The following is a 20,281-nucleotide window of genomic DNA, read 5'->3' as shown; positions in this document are numbered from 1 at the left end:
TTCATTTGGTTTTTAGGTTATTCTGCAAACATTAGATTTACTGAAACCAATTAAGTAAAGCCAAATCAAAATTATGTGGACTCTTAAAACATATTCCATGAGTGAATTTCACACACTGACATTGGTTGAAAAATGCAGAAAATAAGTAAATTAGTAATAATAAAACTGAGGTTTTTGGAATCAGTTGAGTAATTTGCTGCCTTGAATGAGGCTTTTTTACTGGTTAAATAAGGAATTTTGGAAGGGCAGGGAATCTGTTTGCACAATGGTGAAGTAAATAGCTGACTGAATCTGGAACAGGTTCCCTTAATTTTCATGGCAGTATGTTTAAAAATCCTATGTTAAAGAGTGTAATCCTAAAAATGGGTCTTTTGAATCAAGCGTACACTTAGAATCCAGACTGTACATAGATTACTGGCGTAAATAAATGAGTTGTTCTACTTTGAAATTAGACAATGTGCTATTTGGTGCCTTGATTAATGCAAGCCCACTGTGTTCCTTGAGCTGCACTTCATTCTGGTTTGAACTGCTACATCTAGTGCATATATTTTCTTGCTTACTGTAATGCAATACTAAAACTATTTGTCACTTTGTAATGCATATGCATTGAATTTCCTCTTTTTGTGGTAAAAACCCCATGTTTTCTTCAGGACTGTTTATCATCCTTATTTTTATGGACATGGTAGAAGACAGACAATACTTTGTAAAGGTATGAAAACGTTTATAGGTGAAATACAGGCCTGAATTTACATTACATTGCTCAACTTCTATGCCAAGGCTTTGTCAGACCAAATCTGAACAATGTGATGTTAAATCAGGTCCTTAAAATTCTATAGGATTCTATGTATCTCCAGATTCAGTCACCTATTTAGTTCACCACTGTGCAAGCAAATCCTCTCTGCCTCTCCAAAATTCCTTATTTAATCAGTCAAAAGCCTCACTCAAGGCAGCAAATTACTTAACTGTGTCTGAAAACCTCAGTTTTACAATTACTAATTTAATTACCTTCTGCATTTTTCAACCACTGTCAGTGGTTTGCTTTAACCTCTGCTACTGGTTGGAGGAAGGACCAGACAGAAGGATGGAAATCTGAGGCAGCCACCTCAAATACAGTTATAAGAGGTGGGAAGCTGGCTGCACTGCATGCAGGACACAGGGCAGAGGCCAGCGCTTTGTCTGTTGGAATTATATGACACAAAGCACTGTTTCTTCCAGCAGTCTTCAGCAGCTCAGTTTTCATTCATTCAAACAGGGGGAGTTAGAGGTGTGCAAAAAAACTTCTGCTTCTACCTAAGCATCTGCAACACCCAATAGTTCGATTAAAATGGTGTTACAAAGTAGTTGGTGTATGCTGGCTGCAGTATATATCAACTAATATACCCACTTAAATCAACTAATGACCATGCTGGTAGTGAACAGGGTTGCTCCCCCCACCGCCACGCAAAGGAGATAAGGACAAATAGTAAACTTCTTGCTGGTGTATTCTAGTGATTAGTACAGTGTGAATTTTCATTACCTCTTGCATAACTAGTACTAAAACCATCGCTGCTAACTTTCAGCTGCTTGCTACCGCCCAATTTAAACCATGGTGGAAATACTGGAGTTTTTTCAGTGCGTGACTAGTCATTTGACAGCCTGTAAAGTGGCAGTGGAAAGCTGACAAGTTTGAGAACTAGGTATTCTCCAAGGATATTGCTCATAAATGGAAGCAGGGAAAATTCAAGGCACAAATAACCTATAATGAATGAGGATGCATGTACCTGAAATAGTCTAACCTTAGGCTATGTCCTCCTGACTATATAAAGACCTGAATTAAACCTTGTTCTGCTGTGTTGACATGCTATTCTGGTCCATTGGTTTCAAAACCAGCACTTCCCCTGAGGTTAGGAGCTGTGGTCTAGATTTGGGACTTCCTTTAAATATGAGCTGGTATAAAGAGTAGATTCTGATATCTAGATACAGCACATGTTGTGAACATACCCTTTGAAAAGTTACAGAAAAGGGATAAATGAAAGGAAAGATGAAAGCAGCGAGAACATAAGAATAATATTCAAAAATAAGACAAAGCTTTATGGATATCTCAGACTTTTTTCCTGGTTCTAACATCAGAGACACCAGGATTCTGTTACAGAGTATGAGAAGCAAAGAAAAACAGGGCAGTCTTAATAATTTTGTTATCATGAGAAAAAAAAAACATTAATCACATCAAGTGTAACTTATATAAATCCTAAAGTACACTAATTTTTCTCTTCCACCCCCTGTGAAGCATATATGGTCTTGGCTCTAATACAATTCAGGCTGAGTGTAACTGTAGCTGCAAGCTGTAGTTGAGCCTTTTTTAGTGGGTGTAGTTTGGTATTAGTAGTGGTCACATATCCAGGGTGTGTGCATCTGTATTCTGTGTATCTTGAAAGCCTGGCCCCTTCTTTTCCTGGGCACATTATTGACTTTGTCAGTAATGGATCTGACTTGATGACAGTATTTAGAGCAACGTGAATGCAGTGTGCTTTCAGCTCCAGCATTCGAGTCATATATATAATGTCTGAGGCACAGACATTTATCTCTTCATGTTGTAGCTGCTCAGTGAAGGAAGACAGTCAGGGAATCACCCGCTGTTGCAAAGATGAATGTGGGTGTCTATACCTCCAGCTCATTTCATGAGTAAGAATCATTTTTTGCTCTGCAGGCCAAAACACCAGATTCCTCATTCTTCACAAATACATTTTGGTTTTCTCTTGCAGAAAACTGGTTCCTAGATTAGGTGGTTTGGGGTTTTTTTGTTTTTTTTTGTTAAAATTAGATTATGATGATAAAAATAGCAAGCAATAAAACCTTGGTCCTGCAAAGCTCAGTGGCAAAACTTTTGCTAAGTTCAGTGGGGTCCAAAATGTCACTGTCAATAAGTTTTTCATACAATGAAGCCAGTCTTATAGTTAGCTGCCACCAAAAATTTATGTTTTCAGTGTCCCTCCCCTTTTCTTGCCATAACACTGGTGTTCATCTGAGTCTTCAGGGAGCTAGAGCTGCAGGCAACTGAGCAGAAGATACTGGTTTAGTTGTCTGAACTGGTTCCTAATGATTAGAGCAGCTTAGCTCTAGCTTGAAGACATGCTATCAATAGTGTAATATTTGCGGTTTGCCATTCTTATGCTGTCGTATTGGCCAAAGCATTTAATCTTTTTCCCAGTTAGGATTACTTCAGTTTAAAATCTAGACTACCCACTGACTCTGCTGATCAGTCAAAAGTTCTGAAGCAAAGTAACAAATTACCGGCAATTTCCCAGAACATGCACAAAACTGGGATAAATTACTTCATAGTATCATGGAATGGTTTGGGTTGGAAGAGTCCTTAAAGCTCATCCACTTCCAATCCCCTGGCCCAGGTGCCAGGGAAACCTTCCACTAATCCAGGTTGCTCCAAGCCCGATCCATCCTGGCCTTGAGCACTGCCAGGGATGGGGCAGCCACAGCTTCTCTGGGCACCACCCTCATAGTAAAAATTCCTTTGTAATAAATTACTTCATGCAGAAAAGAAAGAAGCAGAGGTGCAAAGGTGAATGAATGACAAATGTAGAAGTGGGGAGAGGTAGGACAGCTGAACAGGTAAAAGGAGAAAGGATCCATATTCAGAGGAATATAACTGAAAATGTGAAAAATATAAAAAGGCTAAGAGCACAGTGATGAAGACTGCTAAAAACATTAACGGATATATTGGTTTACATTTCCCATTTGGGCTAAAATTAAATTTAGTTTTGTGGAAATTGTTTTCACAAAAGCTTCTCATTAAACTGTGTGAAATATTCCCCTCAACTCTGCAGAGCATGTTAACTTACAGAACCCATTGATTTGATACGCTCTATCAATTGGCACTGTGTTACCAACTGACCTATATCTCCCGCTAGATTTGTGTTGGCATTTTAAACAAGATTGAGTCACCAACCCTTCCACCTCTCAATCACAGAAGAAAAATGTTACTTGCAAAACCGGCAGTCCTAAGGAGTTGGTAGGATTTGTAAATGATTTGAAGTCAATATATGGCAGATGATTGCACTTGGAAACAAGCACTCTATTCTGTGCAGAGACAACGTCTAGCTTCTTAGCAAAACAACCGTTCTAGCTGTGGATGGTGTTTCACTGTGAGGCTATTTTTATGACTGGCTACGTTAGTTAACATTCCTTTAGAAGTATTTTAATGCATTCTAGCTTTCCTTCTGAGAACCTCTGAAATTTCAATTTATAGGAGGTAAAGAACAGGTAATAATTTTCTCTTAAACACATTTGAAATGAAGCACCGGCACAGGTTGCCCAGAGAAGCTGTGGCTGTCCCATCCCTGGCAGTGTTCAAGGCTAGGTTGGACGGGCTCAGTTCCCATTCTCTTTGAATCATGATGACATTATGATCGTGGAGCATAGGGTGTGTGTTTGGCAATGCAGTTAGTTTTGTGGTAGTTCATCCACATGGATTAGATCATGGGTTTGGATATAGACTGTTACAAGTCTAATGAAAGTTTGTCACTGAGCTGTAGGTGCTGCATGTGGAACCACGTCATGCTCCTTCCCTCCCATGGCAGCTCAGTCATTGCTGGACGTCCCCTGGGGAGACAGTTCTTGCCTCCCCTCGAAAGCCACTTGAGGCCAGTTAGGAAAGAAATAGGCTGAGATACCGCTGTGTTCAGACCCAGGTGGGTCTGAGCTTAGCCTCTTGCACAGGTTGACAGCAGATCCTCATCCTGGTTTTTCAGTTGGGCTGCATCTATCCCACCTGTTTAGCAGAGGAAGCACTGAGATTTGGTTTTCAGATGTATTCATTGTAATGAGACACTGAAATTGCAGTGAACTCAGAAACCAGTTCACCAGAATCCAACAAAGCTACAGAAAGTCAACCACAAACAGGTCTAAAATGATAGCATACAGAGTGAAAATTAGTATGTCCTGTAAATAATTGCCTTTATGCCTCATTGCAAATGCAGTAGTTAAACATTCTTGTCTTAGGAGTAATTTCCTATTCACAGTTTGTGGGAAGTCATAAATGTAAAGAAAACAGGTTTGGGGTCCTTTTGTTGGGTTTTTTGTTTTGTTTTTAAGTCTGCTAATTTCAATTCACAAACACCATGGGAGCCTGCAATTCCAATTTTCTTCTCACAGTATTAATGAAAACTGGGCACTGCAAACAGTCAGATTTTACCCTCTACATTTTAAACCACTTAGAAATACAGTCAAGAATAATAACTTTCTAATCCATTATTACACAATGTAAAACTGTGCTCAGTTGCTGTTATTTCATGCAAAGTTTTTCATAAGTGCTAGAAGAGGGTTTTAAAAATCAGTCTCTTCTAAGCTGGTCTTTGACACAGTCCAAAACAGCTGCTTGTGTACTGTTGAGAGGAAGAGTTGAGCATCAGAGAGGTTGTTTTAAGAGGGGATCATTGCACCACAAGATGACTTTTATTCCTCTCAGTGTTACGGCATGGTCTGAGCATAACTACAGTCTTCATGATTTTTTCCTTGTTCCCAATCAAACCATCCTCAACTTACTATAGATGTCTCAGGATGGTTTTTTTAGATCGGCTTTTTAGTCTTAAAAATTGGGGTCATTTTTATGACATTTAATCTAAACATTCACCTTCTCATTTACAGTAAGAAACTTTATCTGGGATGAAGTTAGTGTCTTTTTGATGCTGCAGATGCTAACAGAGACTGCAATCAAGTAGCAAAGTTACCCGTAGATATGCCTCTGCTGCTGTGCCAGGTGACAGTGACTCTGCCTGGTTCAGCTATTAAGATGCTGGGAAGGAAACTTCATCACATGAGCTGGGAAGCAAAGAGCAAGATTTCTGTAGCCTTTTAATCTTCACTTGCAATCAAGTGTTGCCCCTTGCAATAATTCCTGTCCTTCAGGGGAGAAGAAAAAAAAACCCAAACAGGTTAATTCCCCTTCAGTACTGGAGTCTTAGTCAGATAAGGGCCCTACTTAAATAGAAGGCAGCTGTTTCATCAGTATTATAGATGGGGATTATTGATTTACATAGATCCTAAAAGTGTAGGCTGGCCTTTTCCCAGTGGCCTTTTCCTCCCTGTCTCAGAATAGGACACTTGCTTTAGCATGTGCTCCATTAGCCTTTCCTACCTAAAATGTTCACAGACAAACCATGTGCTTTGTAAAACTTTATTTCCTCCTCCTTCCTTTGTCTTGAGAGGCCCTGCTAGGTTAAAAGCTTATTTTAATGTAAATGGAAGAAAAATAGCAAGAAGTAACTTCCCTTGCTGAACTGCTGCGTATACAGAAGACCAACCAAATGTAACAACAGATGCTTTGAAAACGTCGTAAGTTTAAATAACATTAATGTAGTGGTTGAATATTCCTCAGACAGATGGGATAAATGAGATAATTGTGAAAACATTCTTAAAAATAAAAGGATGCCATCAGGTGAAAGACAGGAGTTTAGGTAACATTGAAAAATATTCCTTACATGGTTTTTTAGGTTGCAGTGTTGGAAGAATGTTTTCCTCTGAGCAAGCTGTTAAGTGTCATTTAGTAGGCATTAATTCTAAAGTTAGTTGATGGCATTTGGCCCAAATGTCTTTATTTTCAAGAGAAAGAGCAGCTGTCAGTCCATCAGGTGTAGACAGAGTTTATTCAGTTACTTGCACTAGTTCTCAGACAGAAATTAATTTCCTGAAATCACATACAGTAAGATAAGACTTTGTCTCATTTTCATTCACTATGGAAATACTCAGGAGTCTTTGTTCTGCAGCAGCGCATTGTCTCTTGTGAAATGACACCCCATGTGTAAAAGAATTTTCATTTTCCACAATAGCTACAATGAAGAAACAGGATCTAAACCACTCACTGACTCCTTTGAGGCAGAAAACGTTTCTCAGTAGCTTGGCATCGACACTGAAATGAGCAGATACCTTAGAGCCTTCTGAAACGCAACTTCAGGATCTCTTGCGTAGTCATAGAAAACACCAGTTGTACCAACTCGTAACAACTAAGAATGTTCAGAGGGGAAGGGGAAAAAAGGAAGTTTAAATACTATTTGACACAAATAACAGTTTTCTTAAGTGGTACCTCTGTTCTTTCAGCCAAATTAAATGTCATCTTCTTTAAGCCTATGTGGGATAACTGCCAGGAAATGGTGTTTCAACAGTAAAAACACAAATAACCAATAAATAAATGACGAATAGCACCAAGGTGTGGAGTGAACTTAGTGCTTTTGGGGGTTTGTGGCCTTTTTGCTGTGTTTCATTATTCATAGGCCAGTTGCAGATGTCTGGAGCTGGTGGCTGCTTCTGATTGTCCAAACCTGTTGCAATTTTTTTAACCAGCGCTGATAGTTTGAGTGACATTACCTTTAATATAGCATCCTTAAAATCATCATCTTCCTATTATGTCTTTACAGTACCAAAAAGTGACTGTGGAACATAGAGTGCTTTGGTGCACCTTGAGCAAGACACTTCTCTAATACACTTTAATCAAATGCTAGTTGTAGGCAAGGCCTGACAAAGCTAACATCATGAATATATTGTAAAACTAAGTGTTTACTAATACTCTTAATTAACACTTATAGTTCACTGACTGCATTTTTAGCTGTGCATAATGATTTAAAATGTGGTTTCTATAAGCCAGCCTTGATGATTAATGAGTCTTCTGCACTGCTCAGAGGGAAAGCCTGGTTTACTCGCTGCTCTTTTCTTGCTCCTGAGCTCAGCCAAGGATGGCAGTGCTGAGGGTACACAGCTTCTTAGGAGTTGAGAAATGCTGCTGTAATCAATGGAATATTGCATTGACCCAGGTCACTTCATTTTTGTCCATCACACTTGCTAATTTACACAAGAAGATCCTTCTCAGCTATTGCCACCAAGAGTGATTCTGTACAAAGATTTGTCTCAAAGATCTTCTTCTCCAAAATGCAGTGAAGAAAGGAGATCATGCAAAATGTATAGGCACTGTGTGTGCTGTGAGCATTTAACCTAGAAATCCCTCCTGGAATTAGTCTTTCATTCCACATGGCTGTGCAAGGGGACAAAATGTGCCAGACAACACAATATTTCCTGTCAAGAAGACTTTCCAGTCTGATGTGTAGGTCAGTTCAGTTCATTTCACAACTGAAAAGACCAGCGTCTGGTCTGAGAGGTGGGCTCTTAGAAGACTGGGCCCTTGCTCTGTGCAATTTGAGAGATTTTTTTTCTGAGCATAAAGCATTGATTGAAGGAATGTTTGGTATTGACATCAATGATGAAAACATGGAATGGGAAAAGTTGAGTCAAGAATGCTCTGAAACATAGCCACATTCAAGAAGCAGTCTGTGAATTAGGAAAGAGAAGGTACAGTTGGATAGCTCTCACAATGTAATAAATATAATTAATTTGGAGAAAAAGGAAGAAATATGAGAAGGAAAGGAGAAATTGAGAAGTTTGCTGAGGGAAATGTGTAAAGGAGAGCTGAGAATACTTTACTTGTAGCCAATTTATTGGCTGCTATCATTTACTGTTAGGTGGAATTTTTCACCCCCACCCCCCATTCTGTTGAGTAATCTGTGTTGTCATCACTGTCTTCTTGATAAGTACTATAGTGTCACGTTTTGTTCTTTACAGAAGGAGAGAAGGAAGAAGGGAGGGAGTAGGGAAGTGAGATCCTTTCCTCCCAGATGTTTGTATGCTGGCATTTAAATTGTGGCACGCCTGTTGTTTCAGATTATTTAGGCATTCTTTGTTTCATACCACATTTGAAGAAATTATACTTTTGAAGGCTAGAGTGAGATTTTCCTGGTTGTCATTCTCCTGTTTAAACGCCTGTTGACTTGTGCTGGCAGATGTGAAAATGGAATGGGCTGAAAACCAAAATGTTTTTGGACTGGCAGAGTAGGGTACATTGATGGGCAGTCCTGACCCAGTGAGTGCATTAGAAAGATGCATGTTTGTAACAGGTAGTTATGACTAATTCCGCAATGTGCACACTCAATAATAACCTCTCCCTTATTTCATTATCTACCTACAGCAAATCCTACCAGGGCAGGAGGAGGAAGAGAGTACCCTGGCTCTTCTGAGGTGATCCGTGAATCCAGCAGCACAACAGGCATGGTAGTTGGGATCGTGGCAGCGGCGGCGCTGTGTATCCTCATCCTCCTGTATGCTATGTACAAGTACAGGAATCGAGACGAAGGATCGTATCACGTAGATGAGAGTCGAAACTACATCAGTAACTCAGCACAATCCAATGGGGCTGTGATCAAGGAAAAACAGCCCAACAGCGCTAAAAGTTCCAACAAAAACAAGAAAAATAAGGATAAGGAGTACTATGTCTGATCTCAACATCTAAAAGAACGCTTGTATAGAAATAGTCTTCATTTTATCTGAGACATAATACAAACTTATTTACTTTACTTTTTATGAAGCACATTCAAAAACAAACAAACAAACAAAGACAGGGAATGCAATCAGAAAGGAAAGACTGTTTTTAAAAACAAGCATTTCATGCTCTTGTTTTTCAGAAACAGGAGCTGATAAATTCCCTAACATCCACAGTGTTTTCATTTACTCTACCTGTCTTTATGTTGCTGGAACATTTCTGAAAGACAATGATGACACCACGCATTCATAAAGCAAGGAGTATTACTACAACATCAAGGCACAATATGAAACAAATCAAATTAAAAAACACAAAACAGGAAAAAAAAAAAAGAAAAAAGAAGCTACCTATGATTCTGGATTTAGCCAAAGTGCTAGCGCTTTCTTGAGAAGTAAGTTAGTCTTATTGTCAGAGAAGACTGTCATTATATATGGTGACTCAACAAGCAAACATAAAGAGTTTGCCGTCTGGTGCAGTGAAGCAGTGATTGGAAACTTGCATTTGAGACAAAGTGCTGGCTTTTCTGAAGACTTACGTAGAAATACTTTCAAAAAGCCCCTTTCTGGTTGTGAGGAAAAAGTAGTACGGAGGCCTTATTTTCAAAAACAAAAAGAAAAATCTGGAATATAAGGCACATTTCCACAAAACAAAAAAAAAATCATTAAAAAAAAAAGGGAAAAAACCAAGAGGGCATAGATGCAATCATTGGGAAATTTTCATGCACGCTTAATATGTTATTACATATGTTTATATAAAAACACATCTATATGTGCTTTCTGGACTGTGATAAGTGATGTTTTATAGCCTGTTGTATAGAAAATGCAAACTATATCTGCTCTTCAGCCATTTTTGGTAAACTCAATGTTATAAGTGTTGCTAGGTATAGAGAGTTTTATGACATCTGGAGCAACAGACATAATTCAGTTATTTTGCAGCCATTATAAATTGTCCCAGACTTCTTCCCCTTTCTTCTTTTTTGGTTTTCTTTTTCCTTTCTTTTTTGATTTACAGTGTAGTGGTTATACTAAAGGGGGGTGTGTATGAATGTATATAAGAGTCAGCTAATTTTTTTCTTACCTGTACAGCCTCTATTCTGTTGCAATTAAGTTTTGGTAGTTTGTATGAAAGAAGTGGACTAGAAAGCAAAAATATATCTCTACTGTAATTTGTCTTCTCCCTCCTATCCCCCTCTCTTGTTCCTGATATGCATCAATGAAGTTGATCAGAATGGCCAATTTTCCTAGAAATACACATTCATTAATTACCTAAGTATTTAGGCCTTTGGCTTCCAGTCAAAGCTTCACTATTGGAGAGCATGGTTTGCCTTACAGAAACCTTGTTCTTAAGAAATTATGAGAATGATGAGTTTCTTGAGAATCTTAGGAAGTATCATATAGTGTTTATCTGGTATTCAGTTATATGAACGACAGCTATTACAGCATTGGGTGCTAAAAGATCTAAAATGACCCATTTTTATTATCCAGGCTGATTCTACTGCAGAATTTACCCCCTTCTCCAAAAAGGAAATAATCTCGAGGTGCACGATAGTATTTTTCAGTGATGGGCATTTTGACACATGAAGAAGTATTTTTAGCTAAGTTGACAGTGTAGTATTGCAAGACATCATAACCAGAGAAATATAAGTTCATCATGTTTTAAAGTAACACATAGCTTTTCTCACATATATAAAACATTAATGAAATTTAGTTAAACATATTAAATATAATGCTGTAATTTACATGTTAAGGGTTTTTTTTCTACTATTATTTCATTAGGTTCACAGCAATAAATCATAACGTAACATCTTATTTACATGGAAGTTCAAAGGGAATACATTAGACAGAAAGAGGGTAGTTCAACAGAAATCAACCGGATCATTGAAGGCCTCTTGGGAGGGACATAGATGTTCACACTTTACAGACAGGAAGGAGGAATTTAAAAGTAGCTTTAAAAAGCAGACACAGAACATTCTCTTGTGTGTTACTCACTGTAGTTGATGAAAAGTCTGGAAACTGGTACAGCTATCTATCTGGGAGTCAGAGCACTTTAAAAATACATGTAGCTGACATGAAAGCACCTCTCTTGAAGGTTGCCAACCACATCGAGGTGTGTCATGTTGCATTTGTAAAACAGTTTTTTTCTTCTCATTAGCATTTACATGAAAACAGGTTCACCAAATCCATCCGATGTTCATTTCTTAGGTTGTTGTTCACCTGTGGCATTCATAATTTCTCCCACCTTTAGAAGACAGCTGTACTCAGGGAATGGCAGGGTTAGGGATACTGGAGCTCGCTGCTGGAAGCAAGAGACTTCAGCTGGAGGGGGGAAAGAAGTTGTTGAAAGCCAGGTGGTGTTCAGATTTAAGTGCTTGAAGATATGTAGAAGAACAAGAATAATCTGATGACAGGAGACTGGACATGACGGAATATGGTTTGGGCAAGATCAGATGGTATTTTCTGCTTGGTATTGATTGCATTAATGAAACAGCATGGTCAGGTCAACTTACAGGCAGTTTGGTAGATTAATCTTTAACTAAATCCATACATCAAGGAAAAAAAGATCTGCTACTACTGTAATAAGCAAACACAATTTTAACACTGTTTCTGAAGGTTCTCCTTTTTCCTCTTTAATTTCATAAATTAACAAAAAACAAATATGGATGTATCAGAAGTGCCAGCAAATGGATTTAAAATTCCTTTTTGTTTAAAAACAGCAGCAACAACGAACAAACAAGCAGACATAGACCGACTACCTAACATAAAATTGGATCCTTTCTCTATAATAACCTAATTTGTCTGACTGAGATGGCTTCATTTCTATGACTGTATTGTGTTGCCTTTTTTAACAAAACACTAAATAACATGTGAAACTTTCAACCCTAAGACATCGATGAGAGGCCCAATGCCCCTAACCTTATAGTGCTTTCTGTGATAGATATTTACGATTTTTTTATTTGTTGCAAGGCCAATTTATTCATTATTGGAAATGCTAAGCAAGTGGAATTTACTGTTTTGTTAATAAAAATGTTTCTTAATACAAATGCTGGCTTGTTTCTTCTCTTGCTCTTAGATCTGGAGTACCTGTTCATCTTAAAGCAGTGGGGAAAAAAAAACCACGGTAAATTGGTATGAAGTTACAGACATCCATGTCACGAAAAAGTGACCTCAGAGCTCTTAATGCCTTAAGTGAAAACTGTCTACAAGTCTTGTGTTCAACTGGCCCAGTTAGAAAAGTATGAATTACATTCATGCACTGGGGGTTGGAACTAGATGATCTTAAGAGCCTTTCCAGCCCTAACTATTCTATGATTCTATGATTGTTTGATTTCATATAGAATTGCCTCATTTGAAATTTTGGTGTTTTTTTTTTTTAAATCAAGAAATTAAAACTTGATCCTCCCCTCCCCCTATGAATGCAAACAGAATTCCCTTCCTTTTCCACCACTTTTTTTTTTTTTTTATTTCCCCTTTTTTTTCTGCTGGGAAGAGGGTGGCAGAAGGTAAGGGAATGGATGGGATGAAAAGTTAAAATTGAAAATATTTTTTTTTGTCTAGAAGATGGTTTAAAAAATGTATGGAAAAAATGAACCTATTTCAGGTCCTTAAAAACAGTCCTAGATAAAAATTAACAGAATTTCAGTCAAAGCTAAGCCATTACATAAGTACTTTCCTATTTAGCATGGCATTTAATTTCATGGGTAACTTCAAGCAAACATCTAATCCTATTGATTTAAACAAGTATCTAAAGTTGCCTTAATGTACTGTGGAATGGGGATGGAGTTATGCTTTTGGATCTAAACTCCAAATAGAATTATAGGATGTATCTTCTTTAATCACACCAGGAGCTTCTTTGACTTTAATGGGATTTATTCATCAGCTTAATTATGTACAGACCGAAATATTCTAGATAATTTAAGTTCAGGAAAATCTGGAGAAAACAGTCCCTATCTTTCATAAAACAGTTTATAGTTAAACTTACATTCTAAACTGCTTTATACTGGGATTAGTCCTTTTTTGTGTGTATGTGTTTTTCTAAATAAGTACTGAACATTCCATTTAGTAAAATTCTTTACGCACATTTAAAGGGGCTATAAAGCTCAAAAGAGTTATTTTTGTTCTACTACCAAAAAGAAACCCCCACATTTAATTATACGCTTTTTAATTCTACACTGTCTTTGTTCATTTTTTTTTCTTACATCCATACTATGTTCTCCCTTTCACCAAAATCCTAATGGCCTCTCACTACCCGCATCATCCATCATCAGCTCACCACTTTTAAGGGTTGGCCTCCTTCATTGATCATCACTGCGGCCAAGTAGCTAAAAGCCTTCACAAAATGAGCAAAAAGGAGAAAAAAAACTAAACCACCCCAACACAACTTAGAATAAGGGAAGCAGAGCACGTGTATGCTGTAGAGGACAACTGTGTTTGTTAATTCCTCCAGTATGACTTCTTTACAGTTCAACAACCCAGGTTTAAATTGGGTATCTAGGTACTGGTTTCACGTTGATAATAGAAAATCTGCTTCTAAGTTCAGTACAGTCCTCTTCAGAGGTGCTTGTAAGCATTGTGCTGAGTTAACCCAGATCTGTCAGTACAATTTTATTTGGCATTAAGTCTATTTGCTTTATTTTGAAGCCCCATTTTGTTACAGTCTGTAATTATTTCAGCATTAAAAGGTTTCTGGCCCTCATGGGAGCAGAGAGAAACAGAAATCCATACTGCATTTAAACCGATTTACGAATGCTTGGGGATGACAGAATTGCTTGCCTTCCAGCCTCTGATCTGTCTGGATGGCGTGTGCCACCTTTGGTTGTTCACTGCTCTCCACGATACCAGAAGTATCCCCTGCAGGTTACGCTTTGAGCTGGAGATTTCAGAAGAAAAAAGCAAGTCATTGATACAGGTCTGCTCAGTTTTGTGAGGTACACAGCCAGGACTCACCCAGCCCTTTACTCGCTTACTTTGGAGGCTTCTTCCTACTCAAGGTCTGACAGACTTCAGCCATTACCTCTGGAAAAAAAGCATGGCCCTCACCTTTCTCACTTACTTCCTGCCATACGAGCACCTTCATTGTTCAGAACAAGCAGATTTCCATGTGCCGGTGCTCCTCCAGTGGGGCTAAAGTGGTAGGCTTTGGGTTCTTAAAGAAGAAAACATGGGGACACAAGGGGTAGAGTTATTTCAAGCAGCATGGGATTCTCAGCAAGTAAATTGCCTTTAAGGACAGTAATTTCATGCTGGCATACACTTGAGAGGTTTAAAAATCCAGGCCACTAATCCTCAGCAACATCCTTTCGGTAAACAATAAAGACATTAGCTTATTTGTCAGCGAGAGCAGGAATCCGACAATAGGGCTATCAAAATGTGAACCTGTCAGTCTCGTTGCAGCAAATAACACAGGAGAATGGAATCTCGGCAGCCAAAAATAACCGCTGGCGCGCTGGCTGGACTCATGAGTACTGTTACAAGCCAGTGAGCATTTATCGAATGATAAATAGCAAAATACTTCTATTATTCATCATTTGGGATGCAGCAGGCTGACAAAGCATAGGGGCTGCGTGGCTGCATCGGCTGCATCGGGCTCGGGGGCCTGGTTCAGGCTCCCTCCAGTCGCGGAGTCTGGGCAGGTTTAACACAAACACCAGCTGACCGGCTGCTTCCAGTTAAACCTGCCTTTTTCCCTTTGAAAATCAAGCGCATTGTCTGTGCAAAGGGCAGCAGGTTGCTCCCTGAGACAAGCCAAGCGGCTCCCACACCGCGCCGCAGCACGGCCAGCGCTGTGAAACCAGGCTCTGTGCCGAGAAAGCCGGCTGCACGGCCGCAGGTCTGAGAGGGAAACCTCCGTCCCGCTCCGGAGAGCCCTGGCCTCGGCACAGTGCCTCAACGTGGTCCAGAAATGAGAGGTCCCACCGCATGGTGATGGCGCCTGGTGCAGCGGAAACCTCAGCTTGGCAGCGGCTTTGTGCTCCCCGTGCCCAGCAATGGCGGCTGAGGGAAAGCGAGGTGCACGGGGGAGACAGGGACACCAGGACGGGCTCAGCCTGCGCTGTGGGGAAGGAAAGCAAGAGCCCTGCCAAAATGGCGCCCCCCGCGGGTACAGCGGGCAGCTTCCAGCCTCTGTGTGGCCCTTCGGGGCAGTGTTGGGGGCAAGGCGGTTGAGCTACCACCATCTTGAGGTATTTTTATATATATTTATATAGATATAGCTGTTTTCCTTTTGGCTTTGAGCTCCTGCAGCTCCTACAATTGCAGCAGGGCTAAGGCCCCCTGAGGCCCATTACCACAGCAAGCATGGTGTTTTGGGAGGGAGACAGTACAATCCCCTGAGGTGGGCTGCTGTGAGGAGGGAAGACACGAGGGCTGTGGGCCTGGGCATGGCACGACTATAAAAACAGGGTGAAATTCAGCTGCGAAGACCTCAAAATGAGGAGTGACTGGATGGGGAGCTTGCCCCAGGGTTCGGGGCTTGGCTAAGCTGGGACAAGCCCAGGTTTTACTCAGCTGCTAAATGGCTCAGGGGAAAATCAAATGGCTTCCCAAATAGGTGGTGGCATAGGTAATGCAGTAATTTAATTAGGAGTTAGTTTACTGGGGGGTTTAAAGCTTTACTTGTCTGTGCTTCATGCCAGAGAGGAGAAACTCAGGCCTCCTGTGCCTGGGGAAGGAGGCCAGGTAGCAAGAGCATCCTTACAGGCATTACTCACCCCACAACAATATAGGTATCCCTGATTTTGTGCAACACTGAACCACAAAGGTTTGGATCAGGAATTTGGCTGAGGGTGAGATCCAGCAGCATGTTCTGTTAAACCATAGGGAGAGGGACAAGCTTCAGCACAAAGCGATGTAAAAACCCGAAGGAAGACAATAACAAACCACCAATTCCCCCAGGAAATCCCACCCCACCTGCCACTGTCTGCTACTGAGCTTTTCAGGCTCACAGGTGGGTTTTATTCCTTGCTGATTACACATGGGGAGCCAGCAGGCTTGTTATGTCTAGGCGCCTGTCAGTCTCATGTGCAGAATGGCAGCTCTGTTAGCCAGCAGTGTGGCGCTTATTGTAGCTACCAGCCCCTTCACACCATGTCTGAGCTAATTGTACAAAGGTATTCCTTTAGATTTAGGCATTAGTGGCAACCAATATAAAGCAAGGACTCACAACAGAGCAGAATTTAAATGCCAGAACTGCTTCCTCTTCTGCTTTTTGGGTTTTTACTGACTTCCATTGGATTTACAGGGGAGAGCCAAAGCACAGGAGAAGAGCATACTCCAGCTAGAGAGAAAGTCCTATAAGGTAAGCAGGTTTTGTCTCACTGTTCAGCAAATCCCTATATATAAGCACAAGAATTTCAGGTAATTAATTTATTTAAGTCTTGGTTTGTTGATGGATGCTGCTTGGGAAAGGCATGTTTATGTTCAGCTTTCCTGAAGACTGCGTTTATTTGGGAGCTTATTTATACCTGTCTGCAGGCTCTCTTTTAGGGAAGTCTTTCAAACTGCTGATAGCACAAATATAGCAATCATTAGCTAGACCAGTTTCTTATCTATTTTAGTAGCTTTGCCTAAGTAAGAGTTGCAGGGTTTGACTTCAAGTTAAGGCCACATCTGCACCAGCAGGTATAGCCCAATAGGAGTAATTTGACAGGGCAAAGCAGTTAATGCTGAGGAGCTGACCTCCATGTTGCGTTTCAGAATGCTCTTTGAACCAGTTGTAGTCTGGTCCCATAGACTGACTGCCAATTAATGGTTTGGTGGTGTTAGATGTGTTCATGGAGCTCATCTTATTTCGCCTGGAAAGTGTTTAGCTCTTTCACACAGAGTGTTCTGTGAAGTTAATTGAAGTGTAGTAAGTGGGAATAGCTGGAATTGCTTCAGAACTGTACTCCCGATCTTAAATGAAATTTCCCTCTTGGAACACCCTTTGCACATTGCTGTGTGCCAGTGTGCTTCCAACAGTTCGTTATAATAAAATTAGGGTATTTTTAGTGTCAGTATCAAGCCTCAGATGAACATTGCTGTTAGACTTTGAGGCCTTCTTCATAGTTTTTACAGGACTTTGTGTCCTTGCAGTTCCCCAGGCTTCCTAGCATTCCTTCTACCCTTTAAATCTAAAGAAATAATGGTTTGAAAGACTCATTTCCTTTGAATAGGTTGAGATAAATATGCAGGAATTTTATATAGGTTCTGTATGAGGAAACCATGTTATGAAAACTGGAATGACCAATGGTGCAATGGCTAACTCGTAGATACAAGCTGTAAGCAAATCTGGTGCTGCTGGAGGTCTAGATGGAGTAGGTGAACTGGAAGAAATGGCTGGGGCAGAGCTGGGTCTGGTCACTGCTCAAAGAGGCAGAACTGCAGTGAACAACCCCGATCTACATGCGAATTTTGCAGGCCAGGTCTGCTTTTGCCCACAGTTTTGATAGTCTTTTCTAACCTAGTTCTTACCAAAATAAATTCATTCCTGTAAGAGAATTAATTGTAATCATTTTCCTGATTTTAGTCAATATTAAAAGCTACAAGAGATGTGGCTACATTTTGGGGGTCTTGTATCTTTTGCAGATAGGAAAGCTGCTGTTTCCATTAAGATTGAAACTTCATTACTGCTTTTAACTACAGAGTGATTATACTTCCCTCTGGCATGCTGCGTATTATTATGATCATGTCATACAAATATTTTGAATAATCATTAATGCTTTTCGATTTCTCAGTGTTAGGTATCAAAGACTGACAGCGCAGGCTCATTATAAGACTTCTAAATCTGAATTTTTATAAATGACCATATTTGTGTTTAAGTGGCTGCTCACAAGTTTTGCCGAAGTTCCAAGAATCATCTTGAGATGTCTATTTTTATTATTTCATTTTTAAGGAATTGATTCTATGATTGCTAAATATACAAACATAAGCTTGTTCAGAAACAGTTTGAGTTGAGAACAGTTCAATCTGGCAACAAGAATATGACTTCGGAGGTTTTAGGCATATTAAGTGAGCTTTTGGGATTTAGAAATTTTAGAGACTTCAGATTCAAAAGAAACTTGGCATTATTCTTGATCTGTGTCCTGATGGGAGTTCCACACACCCTCAGTGAAGGTTTCAGTGTGCATGAATAAACTTGAGGCGACAGTCTGGTGGTGCCTGGTCTCACATGGGGCCTTTCTGGAAGGCAGCTTTGCCAGACCTGTTTGTGAGCATGGTCTTTGTTATGCTGCTCTGCCCCCAACATGAAAACTTCCAGTGATTGCCCACCCATGGGAACAATTACACAGACACTGCTGCATACCAGCAAAGTCCTTGTCTCAAAACCAGAACTTGGCATGATATATTATACATTATATATATATATATTATACCTGGCATTGTGAACTCTGAGATATTAACTTCAGCATGAGCATGGATTTCATCCTAAGTGTGTAGCACCCCAACTAAATCACTGTATTAGAAAATGCTACAGAAAGCAGACTGGGAGGAAAGATACAGCCCTGCACAAGCCTCCTGAACACAGAATATAGAAAAGCCAATCCAAGGAATCTAAAACCAGTCTGATTTCCTAAAATGGACAGTATGGACAGGATACATAACTTTTGCCAAGTCCTTGTGGCCTTTCACAACTTGCTTTTAGTTCAGCAGACTGGTAATATGTGGAGGTCCTGATGTTCTAGCAATAAATAACACAGCCTAACAAAATAGAGACCATACAAACAGGACACTTCAACTTTCAGAAGTCGTGCAGATGTTGTGTAATGAAAGTGGAATAAAAATCCAGGAGTGGGACTTTGTGACAATAGAACAGAACAGCAAAATGGTGAAAGTCACCAGTCACTGTAGTTGCAACCGCCTGGGAAAATACAGAGGAGAGGAACCAGACAGCTCTGAGTGTTGTCCCCCATCAACAGTGAGATTTTGCTTTTGTTGCACCATTATAAGGCTCTCGATTCTCCAAACATTTTGGGGAAGTTTGCAGTGCTTTCAGTTATGACTGCTAGACAGGCAGCCAAGGCAGTCTAAGATGTGTAGCGATGGAGCTGTGGCAGTGCTGAGCTCAGTGTAGATTGGGTGCTTCAGAGGCTGCCCAGCTTCTCTCGCAGCTCTGTGGTGCTGCTGACGTGCAGCCATTCTTGCTGAAGCTGGCAAATGCTATGTCAGCTTCAACCCTCTTATGCAAGCTATAGTGTAGACACTCAGGCCTGTTTGCATGCTCCCCAGGGAGAGGATGCACCATGCCTGCCTAACCTGGCCTGTGGAGTGCAGTGAGGGGAAGTAAGGATCTGCTACAGGGAGAAAAGCAGAACTCTGTGGAAGCAATGGCAAAAGGCTAGCAATTGCATTCTTATGCGGCATGTTCAATTTCTGCTGCAGGGTGGTCCTAGGGCTTCACTTGAATGCAATTCATGAAGTCTTCCTTCAGATGCTTATTGAACAGTCAGCTGGAGCTAAACAGCCACCTTTCTTTGCTGCCCCATTATCATCCACTAGGAACTTTTGAAATGCAGAGAAGTGCTTTTGTTACTGCATATGCTTTTCCCTTATGGCTTTGTGTGTGTGTGTGTGTTTTGTGGTGGCTTGGGTTGGGGTTTTTTTTTAACTCATTTTTATTCTAAGCCTGGGAAAGAACAATCAAACTGTATCAATTTTGAGTTAAGTCATAATGGCCCTTCAGATTCCTATGGTGCAAAAGCTTATGTTTCAAATAACTGAGCATTAGAGTGGTAAATCATTTTAATTGGAATTTTTAAACATGTGAAAGCTTACACAAAAGGTGCATTAAAAAAAAAAAAAATACAAACCTATTCATACTGTCCAATTACTTTCTGTTGCTACAGTGGTGTCCATTCCAAGCACTCAAAGAACATGAACCAGGCTACACAGCTTAAGACTTTCATTAAAATAACAGTATTTACAACATATGAAATGTTTGTATGGGTAGGGAGAA

General features: G+C 40.1%; 1 protein-coding gene across 30 annotated transcripts in view; it reads left to right on the top strand.

Annotated features, from left to right (window-relative positions):
• The window catches only part of NRXN1 (neurexin 1), a 682,391-nt gene extending 669,999 nt beyond the window's left edge, over window positions 1-12,392 (top strand). For all 30 annotated transcript variants that reach the window (XM_062605796.1, XM_062605795.1, XM_062605797.1 and 27 more), the window contains one exon: window positions 9,002-12,392. In XM_062605796.1, coding sequence (XP_062461780.1) covers window positions 9,002-9,309 — 308 coding nt within the window. In that variant the 3' untranslated portion in view covers window positions 9,310-12,392. The remainder of the gene's footprint in view (window positions 1-9,001) is intronic.
• The last annotated feature ends 7,889 nt before the right edge of the window (window positions 12,393-20,281 follow it).

This window comes from Pezoporus occidentalis, unplaced genomic scaffold (assembly GCF_034315485.1).
Source record: "Pezoporus occidentalis ecotype Australia unplaced genomic scaffold, CSIRO_AGI_Poc_V1 ctg93, whole genome shotgun sequence".
NCBI lineage: Eukaryota > Metazoa > Chordata > Aves > Psittaciformes > Psittacidae > Pezoporus > Pezoporus occidentalis.
The sequence above is the reverse complement of the archived record's forward strand: the minus strand, read 5'-3'. Positions and strand labels throughout refer to the sequence as shown.